The sequence below is a fragment of the Acanthaster planci genome, linkage group LG21, assembly GCF_054643075.1.
Source record: "Acanthaster planci isolate LZ-2023a linkage group LG21, COTS_SCS, whole genome shotgun sequence".
Classification (NCBI taxonomy): Eukaryota; Metazoa; Echinodermata; class Asteroidea; order Valvatida; family Acanthasteridae; genus Acanthaster; species Acanthaster planci.
Window position 1 is genome coordinate 3,512,558 of NC_141797.1, and position 12,433 is coordinate 3,524,990.

General features: G+C 42.3%; 1 protein-coding gene across 3 annotated transcripts in view; it reads right to left on the minus strand.

The window, feature by feature from the left end:
- The window catches only part of arhgap39 (Rho GTPase activating protein 39), an 86,503-nt gene that overhangs the window by 9,058 nt on the left and 65,012 nt on the right, over window positions 1-12,433 (minus strand). For 2 of the 3 annotated variants that reach the window (XM_022239263.2, XM_087131044.1), the window contains exons 6-10: window positions 8,106-9,904; window positions 7,299-7,600; window positions 1,706-1,891; window positions 1,131-1,354; window positions 260-389 (exon numbers count right to left, since the gene is read on the minus strand). In XM_022239263.2, the coding sequence (XP_022094955.1) occupies window positions 260-389; window positions 1,131-1,354; window positions 1,706-1,891; window positions 7,299-7,600; window positions 8,106-9,904 (2,641 nt within the window). The remainder of the gene's footprint in view (window positions 1-259; window positions 390-1,130; window positions 1,355-1,705; window positions 1,892-7,298; window positions 7,601-8,105; window positions 9,905-12,433) is intronic. The other variant, XM_022239264.2, reaches the window with a different exon arrangement.

Here is a 12,433-nt window from a genome sequence, read left to right on the forward strand (position 1 = left end):
CCAAAGACCCCGGTACATCGTTTCTAAGTAAAAACACCCCTTCACCGGAGAATTACTGAGAGTCTGAGACGACAATGAAATGCCAACCTTTTCATGGGCTCCGCCGTCTTGCAAGCATGCAGCAGACTTGCAAATTATTCATGCGTACTCCATTTCACACAAGTGCAAACAAGCATAAACATGTGGTATAAGGCTCGAAAAGAGACCATTACGAAATAAAGCAGCTTTCTCATTTTGTCAACTATGGAGGCTTTCTTACCTGTCTAGTATCAAAGTCACCAGTGAGATGTTTGTAGATATAACCCTCCAGATAAGAGAAGAAACGAATGGATGGAGGGAAGAAGTTGAGGAATATGGCCATCAATTCCCAGCCACGGCGTAAACTGTCACTGTAAAACAAACATGGAATGACTCTGCATTAGAAAATCTGTCCACATATTAAAACCACCAATGAATGCATGTACATGTACAAATACAACAGCAATTCATCTGATTTTGTGGGTTGAGAGACTACTTGTCATTGGTGAAAACTTCTACATATCAAATTTTGTGTAATGAGGATTTTATGTGACAAGGAATGAACATTTCCGGTTCCATGAAACTGATTAAGCAATATCACTCTTAAATTTTTTTTCTCAGCTCTCAGCATCTCACATTTGTCAGGAATTATAGATTTTTAGGTAAACAATTTCACCACAACAAATCAAATCAGTTTGGAAGCTGAAAAGTTGCCACTTGACCTGATCAAATGGGAGTATTTCTTTCATGAGTACTCTATGAAAAAAAAATTGCTTCCACATCAAACACAGTTTGAAATTGTAAAAAAACTGTAAAAAAAGTCACTTGACTAATTTTGACTGAGGACAATTTTGTTCAGAATGGATATTTGCATTAGAAGGTTAGTGTCTATCTGAGCTTACCACCTCTACAAAAATTTACCCCAGGGCTGTATTATCATTGACCTTCATTGACCTAAGCACAGAAGTCTGCTAAGCAAAATACCATCTACTTAGCAGCAAGTTACTACTAATAACAATGTCAAGCATTCTGTACTGTATGCGACTGAATCCCAGCTGATTTCTGCTGAGCACATAAATCTGTCAAGCAGTATTTTTGGTACAGCCACTCACTCTACATAATTGGCCGTGGTCTGCCGGCAGACTTGGATGTACATCTCATCCCGTAATCCCTCCACTGTCCACCCTCGTCGGACCAAGTCCAGTGACACTGATTCATGGGTCAGGTTCTTGAGAGCCCGGTCACCCATGTAGCACTGGATCAGCTTGAAGACATCTACTGCTTCTTTCTTGACCACTTTGTCACGTGTCAGCAGCATGGGTTTCCTAATTGGGTCCTGGATGCAAAATGGGCCAAAATAAAGTGGAATAATTTTATTCCCTACAAAAACACAGTATCCCCTACAAAAAAGTACTACAGGATATCAGCACCAGATCTATTCATGGCATCTGTGCCCATGGGATCTCCTTCTTACAGAAAATGGAATAACACCATGGGACAGTACCATGGAATACCACCATGAGATAACGGAATAACCCCATGAGAAAACACTATGGGATAGTACCATGGGATAGTGGGATAACACCATGAGGAAAAAAACCATGCGATAGCACCATGGGATAACACCATGGGATAGCACCATGGTATAGCACCATGGGATTGTACTAAGGCATATTAGCATGCGTACCTTAGTGAATGACAGCATCTGTGCCAGTGGGATCTTTCTCCTCAAGATACCCTTTTTGTGGCGGTTCACATTCTCGGCTGCGTAATTTTCCAGATCACTCTCCGATGATGACGGCTTCTTGGATCGTCCCATTGTAATGAGGGAGGGGCTCGGCTTGATGGCACCGGGGACCGTTCCATGTTTTTGCTGGGTAACAAACCAAAAACGTTTTGCAAAGTTACATCAACATTTCTTGAAAAAAAATAATCCACATCTAAAAATAAAAGTTTCTCAGGACTAAGTCATACTGGATGTGTAAATATCAATGAACACAATATGCCAGTGTAACTTACACCCAGCAGGACCAGCAATATACAGATGCTCCGATGCAATGGTGCCTTGTTCCAGTAGAGTGTGGGGTAATTTTGTATACAACCATATTCATTGAGAAAAACCTAGTTTACTGGCAAAAATGCCCAATACCACATCAGTCTGTACACACACACTTATTCTGCAGTCGTGGGACAAACACACAATGTTTTACCTATTTCACAGGGACCAAAAACGTCATGGGGACAGAGCAGGGTCCCCACAACAACTTTGTCTTAATTTCCCTGACAAAGAAATTGTCCTCTTAACCTAGTGAAGGCCTACCCATATATGAAGAGCACCTGTTCACTGTGCATGTTCTCAAAGATCATCACCAAGAATTTGGCTTGAGGTCTGAGAGAAGCTTGTTTAAGCAGACACCTACAGTGAAACCTCATTGACAAATATCACCCAACCTGGCAAACTGACACCTGCATGTACTGGTTCTTAAACACACCTTTCACAACGGATATCACAAGAAAGTGTCCTAACCTTCATCTACACAATGTCCATATTCTTCTAAATAACCAACAGACCAAGGTATTGATATGACAAGCAAAAATTGTCGAAAAATTCCAAGAACTGAAAAATGTCATGGAGATTCTTTTCATGCAAGACTATCACCAATGGCCATACCATGTGGATTCCAATGTAGATCTCTCCACACAGACACATGCAGATTCTCTGTTGAACCATGGTGAAGAATTGTTGGATTCTATTGGAACTAGGGCCACTGATATGATTGATATCCATTGATGCACTCACTTGAACTTAAACGGGCAGTTCTTGTGGCTAATCCCTGTTACACTTACAGATGAAAACCTCTGAAACTGTGGTCTGCAGCTCCGATCAGAGCTTACCGACAATCTGTCTGGCTTCCTTAGTGACTCAGAGCATCCACATCAGTGGACTGTGGTTCAAATCCAGTAAGCACACATTTCTAACTTTACTGTAAGAAACTACAGTCCAGATGCTTTTGAACTCAGTGGTGAATTCATTTCTGGCTGACTTCTACCATGACGGTCTTCTTTCCTCCTTTACAACCAGCAACAAATACCATTAAAAAGCTTAAATTGCAATTTTAAATTTTATTCAGAGCTTCTCAAATCAGCTTTGGCTGAGTTATCTTCTCTACGTAGCTGGTTATGGGTTCAATGGTTATCTCCACAGCATGAACAGTTGATCTCACAAGCACAATGAGAACAAGGAGACAATGTTGAAATGGTGAAAAAACTTTGACGATTCAGCTCACTACATCACACTTGAAGCCAATCCAAGATGACTTCAAACTCACTCATCAACACTCATCTTTCCCAGACACTCTGTCAGTGTCTGAGGAGGATAACCCTATTCCCGCCACTTGAGTCCTGTCACGGAAGCAACACACTGTCCCTCAGAACAACCAACGAGAAATTCCCCTCAGCTAACACCCACACAGTAATGAATTGCATGGAAGGAAGGAATTTGACTTGTAATGGTGGGCGCCAGCTATAAAGAGCTGATTACCAGTTATCGGGTAATTGTTTATTTCCTTTCTAAAAGTGCATGTGCATATACTCAGGGGGGGGTATTTTTGTTGTGATGGGTATTAACCATTGCTGCATGCAAATAATTTGAAACATAAGAACAGGTATGGATGACGATGAATGCTAAGAGAATCCTGCGAGTGCCTGACTACTGTCTGCTCCAACTGAGAATGACAAAGTAAACATCAACAAGGAATAACACTTCTCTTTACTACATAAATCCTCCTCTACAGACCTAGACATGCCAATAAGTTGAATGGAAAAAGCATCTTCTTGGTTGGTTGTCAGCAGGCAATGATTTCATTCATTGAAGGTCTTAATTGTTCTTCATTGATAGTTTCCTGCATCAGTCATTCTCATATCCTCTGGGTCACAGCAGATATCAGCAATCCCCACAGAGGTAGGGGGTATGTCTACAGGGATGTGCACTGCCCCAGGGGATCCCTGGGGGTGGAGGAAGCACAGGTTTGGTCAAGATAGTGGATCCCTCTGCAGATAGTACCACGTGTTTACTAGGCTACACGTACATGTATTGCTTCAATCCAAGCCTTAACCTCAGTGTCATGATTTTAGACACCTACCGTACATGTACAGTTGTAGTGTGACATTTGCAGTTTAATGCACATTTGCGCTAAGCAGTTTTTGGTAAGTGGTGGTTACTTAATTTTTGTAACTTCTTACTTACAGCAATTATTTGCACAGCTTGGCATAAGTTTGAGTTAATGGCTAGTGATCTAAGGATGAGTGGTTTAAATGCATATAGGCTATGTGTGGTGTCCCTGAATAAGGCAATGAGAACCCCTTTATGACCTCTCATTAACACACACACACATATTGATGTGAACAGCCCCATCAAAAGTCGCAACAGTTAACTGCAGTTCTGATTACAAATCTACATGCTGCATGTATACAATAGACCAATGCCAAACATCAACAACAAAAAGCTAATCATCGAATTCTGCACAGTTTAAAAAATGTGCGTCATCACGAGAAAAATAACCGTGGGCTGTTTCCAACATCTTGGATTAGGCCATATCTCCAATTTCAAATTGAGTTTCATGAATTGAATCCTCTACATGTACAATGTACCTTCTTGAAGATGAAAACATAGCCGTAGACAAAGCCACAATTTGGAAACTGGCCATGGTCTGCACAGCCATCAAACTTATGACGCCAACAGGTTGATGCACTGCACACCACTGCACTGACCACAAGCTATGGCAAAGGAGACAGCTCCCCCTACCAACACCGCTTCATTTGCCCTTTTTTCTCTCCCTGGAACTATGCTGGTACATGGATCATGGGATTGAGCAGAGATAACAGGCCAAGCATAGTAAACCACCATTACACTAATACATGCAAGATGTGAGGGTTACAGCACTGATTAACCACGGCCTACAAAACACTACCAGCATCCGAAACCATCGCTAGGTATAGTCTTCCTGGAAGTGTAAAAAACCCATACACAGGGATTACCCTTATCATGGGGTAGGCTGTTTGGATTATAGTGATCGCTGTTTTACACCTGCTAAAGGAAAGTGCAAGTGCCCATATGTACACGTAATTATCTCCTCTGGACAAAACTGAAACCCATTTTGGAGCCCTCCTTCATACTTGTTTTTACTGATGGATACATGTTCATGTACAGTGCTGATGCATGTACTTGCTTTGTAAGTCAGCAAAGCACTGACTAATATCTTAGGCAAAAATGGTAATGGATAACATAAAATCTACAAATGTCCGTGTATGAAGCTTTACTGCCTGTCCAGACTGTGAGACACACTGCAGGATAGTATGGTGCAGCCCTTATTTCTTGAACATAGGTGATCCATCACAACTTGTTCTGACTGCATAAGAACCTCCCCGTCATACGAAGAATGTACACATGTACTGTATGTGCACCTATACACAGAAAAACAGCTGAAGTCTAACTTCTAAGACTGGCTGTGCATATGTACATGTAAATTGCTTTTAAAGGCAAGACAGTGATTAAACAATCTCTCCAATTTAAATGAGTAGAGCTGTCTCTTTATGCATGAAAGCTCCAAAGCCAGAAATATCAGCTTAATCGTGTTGAAGAAAGTGCCAATTTAAAAAAGTACTTCCTGAATGAGAGTCTATGTTTCCAGACACTGAGTAAATGAATCTATACGTGGCTTACAACAGGGCAAATATTTGAAACATTGGTGTTCTTCAAAATACAAAAATTAAGTGGCTGTTGTGTGACTCGTGGCTTGTGTGCAGCCTGAAAACAACACTACACTGGATATCCATCACCAGTCACCCAGACCAAGGCTGCAGCAGGTAATTCTGTCTAAGACACCGGTATGTTAGTACATGTGTACCAACCAATCTCAAGTATGAATTTGTTGTTTGACAGCAGCTGAAGACAGAGATGTGGAAATGACATTACCACTGGGTTATGGTACCACCTGTTGAAGGGCATATTAAGATACATGTAGCTATAAAAAGGTAGTTGTGTTTGAAAAATGTCTCAACATCCTTCTTCCAGCATGTGACAATACATGTACATGTTTATTTTCAGGATATAGTCATGAGTTATTCAGAAGTGTAAGAACAGGAAGTGCCAGGTGCACTTTTCAATTTGAACCTTCTATAAAGGTGCAGTCAAGTTCTGAAGTCACAAGCCAAGACCAACAAGAAGTTGACATCAAGAATTGTTCACATAGAAATTCCCCCAAGTTGAAAAGTGTTCACTGCAAGCATATTTGCCATGTCAGAAATTCATTTTCAAAAGTACAGCATATGTACTGGTCCTGATACTAGTACTGACATGCGATATTCAATCTAGAAACAAACAGATTCACCCTTGCACCAAACAATTTGTGTGTTATCTATTAGGAGAGGTTTGGCAAGGCTACATTGGGTTCATGTAAGGCATGGAGGGTTTGCGTGGCCTGGTTAGAATGGGTTAGGATGGGTTCCAATGGGTTTCACTAGGCTAAACTGATCTAAGCTACATGTACGATCTAATCTACAAGCACATGTATTACTGCTGGATCAATGGAAGAATTCACTCCACTGATTTCTCTCCTTTCAAATTAGAGAATAACATTTTATTCAAATATGAAATCAAAATTGTGAACACAAACTTACCAAAGAATTACTGAGAGAAATAGATGAATATCGAAATAGAATTAAGAAAGAATGGGACTTGTGGAAGGTGGGATTAATTCTGCACTTTTTGGAAATCTGACTTTCCTGTCTTCAGGTTTTTCTGGGCAAGCAAGAACTATTGAATTAGTAGGATATGAAAGCAAACGTTTTGCAACTAATATGTATATCAGAACATTAAGTGTGGAAATCTGCAATGCGATAGTTTCTGCTGCAGCAAAACTGAAAGTTTTTCCAAAATCATACTTGCATACAGCAGTAAAGCTTTCAACTGAAGTTCATGTCAGTAACTGCAAACATGTTTAACTTTGAGCAATTTGTTCAATGATCAATTGCATCCAAAGTGCATTTTTCTAGCATTTCTGATCAGACTTTTCTTTCCAGGGCAGGAATAATGAATTCATGATACTGGATGGGTATGCAAAGGAAAGATACCTGAACCCAAAAACCAAATTCTGAAAAGTAAACAAAAAGGGGGTAAAAGAAAAGCAAACCAGCAGGTCTCCATGTGATTAATTATGCATGCAGATTCACTGGGGCCGGCCTCTCTTGAACTGATAAATTATGCATGCAGAACCACCCACCTTCCACTCGTCAGAGGGGGGTTTAACCATTCCAATTACCAGTGAGGAGGGGCGCTGGTCCTGCACTGAGATGCTACGTTCTAGCGTGGGCAGCAGGCAGGGTGCCATACTTCCATTGTCCTGCTGTTGTTGTTTCCTGGTGCGTCGTAGCGATTCATGAACTGTCTCTCCTTGCTCGTCCTCATCATCCTCTTGGTCCTCATTGGGAACTGTACCGTCATTCAGCGTCCCGTCCTCGGCAACAGAGCCCAGGTCCTCAGAGACCAGTGCCTCCTGGGAGACTTTGACTTCATCATCATTTTCTATTGGTAAAATTTTTGCTCATATTTTATTTTTGAGTCAGCCACATTTATTTGTATCCACGGCAAAATATTTCATCAATGCAGTTTTGCATTAAGTGGTCTTGATGGTAAAGTTTGGAGGGAAAAAAAAGATTAAGCAACAGGACAAGGCCAGATATATAGCACTGATTCAGGCAATGAAACATGCTTAGTGCCTGAAATAATAAAAGGTCTGTGACTGTACAGGCTAGGAGTTCTATTTTCTAAATCTTCAATTATTTTAAAATATCAAGGTTTTAACAACAGATGTGATTTTGTAGCTTTCAAAATTTGATCAAATAGGATTAGCTTCCTCACTTAACAAATTCCTTTCTGCCTCAGTCCTTAGCATCAAGTTTTGCCGACATTTCACTAAAGTGAATCCGAGTTTGTTCTAAAATGAGGACAGAAAGCAGGAAAGTTCTTGATAGACTGTCCAGAACTTTAAACAGTGTCAACAGGGATAGTGGATTTATGCAATGCTTACCATCTGAGTCAAAGCTCTTGTTGAGGTTTTCCTGTGACCCATCATCCCTCAGGTCTAGCTGGCCCTCCTCGATCACCTCACTGTCCCCGTTAGGGATGATACTCATGGCAGGTGGCATACCTGACAGTGGCCTGCGCTGCCTAGGTGGCACCTGAGGAGGTTCAAGTGTGGCATAGTGGATCTGATCCAGCTCTCGTAACCTCACCCTCTGGTGGTCCTCACGCTGCTTCTGGTGGATGAAGTCCAGGTTCTCGTAGATGGGATTGGGGCCATCCTCGATAATACGCCTGGGCTTCTGCTTGGGTTTGAACTTCTGGACCTGGGAGGCCTTGGGGAACACATGCTGGGACGTAGAGTCCTCAGATTGTGGAGGTGCTTGTTGTTGCTGTTGTTGTTGCACTGAATGCACAAGGTGATTGTCTGGCTTTGGTTGCTGGGGTGGAGTGCTGCTTCTGAGCACATCATCTGAGGACTGGGAGTCAGAAGTGATCTGACGGAGGGAGGAATCTGAGTGCTGAGATGATAATGAGTGCTGGGAGGTCTGTGAGAGTTGGCTCTCTGAGTGCTTGTGGAGGTTGGAGCGGAACTCAGCTTTGGTTGGGTAGTGGTGGGGCAAGTCAGAGGACTCCAATGGGGTGAAGGAGTCTTGGCTGGCGCTGGAGTCCGGTGTCTGGACATTGTAGTGATAAGTGACTGGGACCGTTGTTGGGGAACCCTCAAATGAGTCCTGTCTGTCATAAGGGTAGTGGCCCAGGTGCTGGGGAAATGTGAAAGCTGTCGTGGCAGAAGTGGGTGTACCCGAGCGGTAATCACTGACAGGTGGAGGGGGCGGGAGCTGGGGCTGGAACTGCCCATGCTGTAGAGGAGGGCTCTGCTGAAACTGCTGGAAACGCTCACCTGATTGCGAGTGGGGGATACCAGGGATGGAATGCTGCTGCTGGGGGTGGTGTGGGGCATGGCCATGGGCACTGGTTGGGGAAGGATGGGGCGGGGGCTGGGCATGGTGTTGCACAGCTCCAAGGCCCATACGGGGCATCTTGCTCTTCTTCTTCAGACGTGGGGAGGGTACAGGCTTGCGGATATCATCTTGGACAGTTCTGACTGGTGAACCTTCCTCCTGATGATGATGGTGCTGGTGGTCCGCACTCCCACCTCCACTAACTCCACCCCCTACTGAATGCTGGCTTGATATAGACAGCTGGCTATCTGACCGTTCATGTTGGTAATGCCTATTTTGTGGGTGTGGTGGGTACCCCTGACCATAGGGCATCCCAAACTGGGGGCTTCCACCGCCAAAGCCATCTCTGTACATATCACCTTGTGAAGATGAGTTTACTCCGACACCATCCTGGTACCGTGGTGAGCCCCGTTGCTGGTAGCCCATTGGAGGTGAACCATCCCGTTCAAAGGACCTGCCACTACTGCGGAGTAGGTCCACGCCTCGTAAGGCATCTCCACGGCCAGAGTTCTGTCTCTCAAAGCCCGGATGGTGATGCATGCGGGAGTTGTCTGTGGAGGATCTGCGTCGTTTCTCCACCCCAACCAGCGCATGGGGGCTGGGCTCCACAGGCTCGCTGTCTGAGCGTAGCCGCCGCAACTGATCAAAAGATGCTTGCTGTTGCTGATGCTGGTGTTGTTGTTGCTGCTGTTGTTGGTAGGAAAGAGCCTGTTGCTGCTGGTCTAAGGGGTACCGATAGGCCCGTCTGGATTGAGGTGATCCATGGGAAACACCCGGGGGAGGAACTGTGGCAGCCTGGGTTGGTTTACGACGATTCTCAACAGGTGAGCCATGGATATGCCTGGAGAATTCAACAGGAAATTATCCATTGTAAGTAGTAGCAAAAATAACAAGTTGATGCCAGATTTTATTTTGCAGTGAACTTACATGTATCTCAGAGGCAGGACTGTTTTTGGGTGCATATTCCAACTTTTTAAATTAGGCAAGATTCTGGTACAAACAGTCAAAATCTATTACCAAGTTGGACTTCAGAAATAAACACCCTTGGGATTTCAAATAAAATTTCCAAATTTACAACTATGAATTAAAAAGGAAAAGCGACTGGCTGATGGCCGAATTATTAAAAAAACATGCAATAAAATTGATCATGCAAAAAACTGCACAGATTAACTGATTGCATCCAACAGCTATTACATGTATTTGTTACAACAGCCTGCCACAGTACGAGGGCACTTGAGGATTCCCCCCAGACTAATCAAACCTACCTGTATGCATGTGTACAAACAAAATGAAAATCACTAAAGCATGGAAATTACTCAGTTCACAAAGTCACTGAGTTAATTCATACAAAAAATATCAAGCCAAGTTCCTGGGTCCTCCATGAAACTCTCACAGAAAAACTTTGCAGTAAATGCTTCAAAACAAATCCTATCACATCCAATTTTCAAGTTGCTTACCATGTTGTTGTCCTCCAACCATCTGTGCGTTTCTTTAATAGTGCCATTATTGATACAATTTGGTCTTAGTTTAAATAAACTGGCCAGAAGCGAGTACCAAGTCTTTTAAACCACAAGGAACAAGTACCATGACAAACTTGATGAAATCTGAAATTGTAGGTAACTCAAAATTGAAAGTACAAGACTAGGCACAACTGAAGCTATTGACCCAGTGCAAGGTTTCTAATGACACTGGAATCTTCCACTTCATTTATACTGTACTAGTGACCTACTTTATCCCGTGACTATGCAGTAATTGGAAATTCCATCACGAGGGAAACTTAACAGCCTATATTAAGCAATACGCCATACATGCGGGACTTTTTTCAGGCAGATGCTCAACTACGGTGTGGTAGGAGTTTGTGATATGTTTCCTGTCTGGAGGTCCAAACATTCACACTGTACCCATACTTCCTGGCATGGCAATATTGCAAAACCCTTCAATGGAAATCTTTTACTGATTGTAGACTTCTTGCTTTTGTTGCGATGTCAATGAGACAGTGGGGTGTTCTATTATAGTACAATTAACTTTGTCAAATTTATTCTGTGCATAAGAACTGGTACCCCTCACTAATGGTAAATAAGGGAGGTTGTGACAATACAAAAGCATACTGCTGTGAACCAGAGAGGTACCAACAAGCATGCATAGAGGATGTAGGAATAACTTATTAAAAACCCTTTTGCTCTTGTTCACACAGGAAACCTTTGTACCACATGTCCAGGTTTCATGGAGATACGAGTATCATACGTGCACAAAAGTCTACTGGCCAAAGAAAAGCATATTAGAAAAATACATCCAGCTTTCGTTTGAATGTGCAGCCTTTGCTTGTACGCCAGGTGTAGTGCCTGTCCGTCTTTCTCTTTGCATGCAGCACATGCAAGTTACATATTGTAACTGATAATCCTTGTCCATTGATTTTGCACAGCATGAAACTCTGCTCAATAGTGCAGTATACATCAATGTGTACTTTCCTGTACACAATCGAAACATACAAATACTCAAATAGAAAGTGGTGGGGAAGTTTCTCTTCCAAAGCCTTAACGTGGCTTACATAATAGAGGATATGCACAAAGAGTGCACGTGTACCCTTTTTGCCTAGAAATAACTCCCCCCCCCAAAAAAAAAGCTAAAGGAGCTCTTGGTCATGGTGATTGCAATAACAATTTTAATCCACACATTAGGAACTTGAGGCATTTGAATCAGGAGAGCAGGTGCCATTCACAAAGCAGCCAACAGACCAATCAAATCACACACTAGTCTTTTCCTCAGCAATATCCATCCAACTGCAGGCTCAGTTTTGAATGCACTAGTCTCCTATCCAACGATACAAGTTCTACAAGCAGGGACTTAAATTCATAATGCCGTGACCTTGCAATGGACCAAATGACCAAAAACTCTCTCAAGAGTGGGAGTTTGAACAAAAGGACTTCACTACTGTAACCTTTTTTTTTAATTCTTAAGTTATGGTACAACAAATACCAGCATACCCCTGGTAGTTTGAAAGGAAAAAGGCTGTTACAACTGCCATCAAAGGAAAAAGCTAAATTATGCTGTAAATATTAATTGTTATGATGTTAACTGAAAGTTTTGAAATTGTACTTACATGTAAAAATTTATGTACATTAATTTTTTTCTCGTTAAGGTAAGCCGATCATATCGAATTTTGTCATACACGTACATGTATGTTGTGATTATCAATCTGGTCATTCAAACTTTCATTACAGTCAGGTGGATTATTTTAGAAATCATCTCATCTATTAATTGCATCATGTTCCCTGCAACAATTACTGGTCATGTCCTGACAATGAAAACTCTGTGGGTTATTTTTCTAGCGCAATGTTTCCTGAATTGACTAGTCTACAAAAAGTCAACA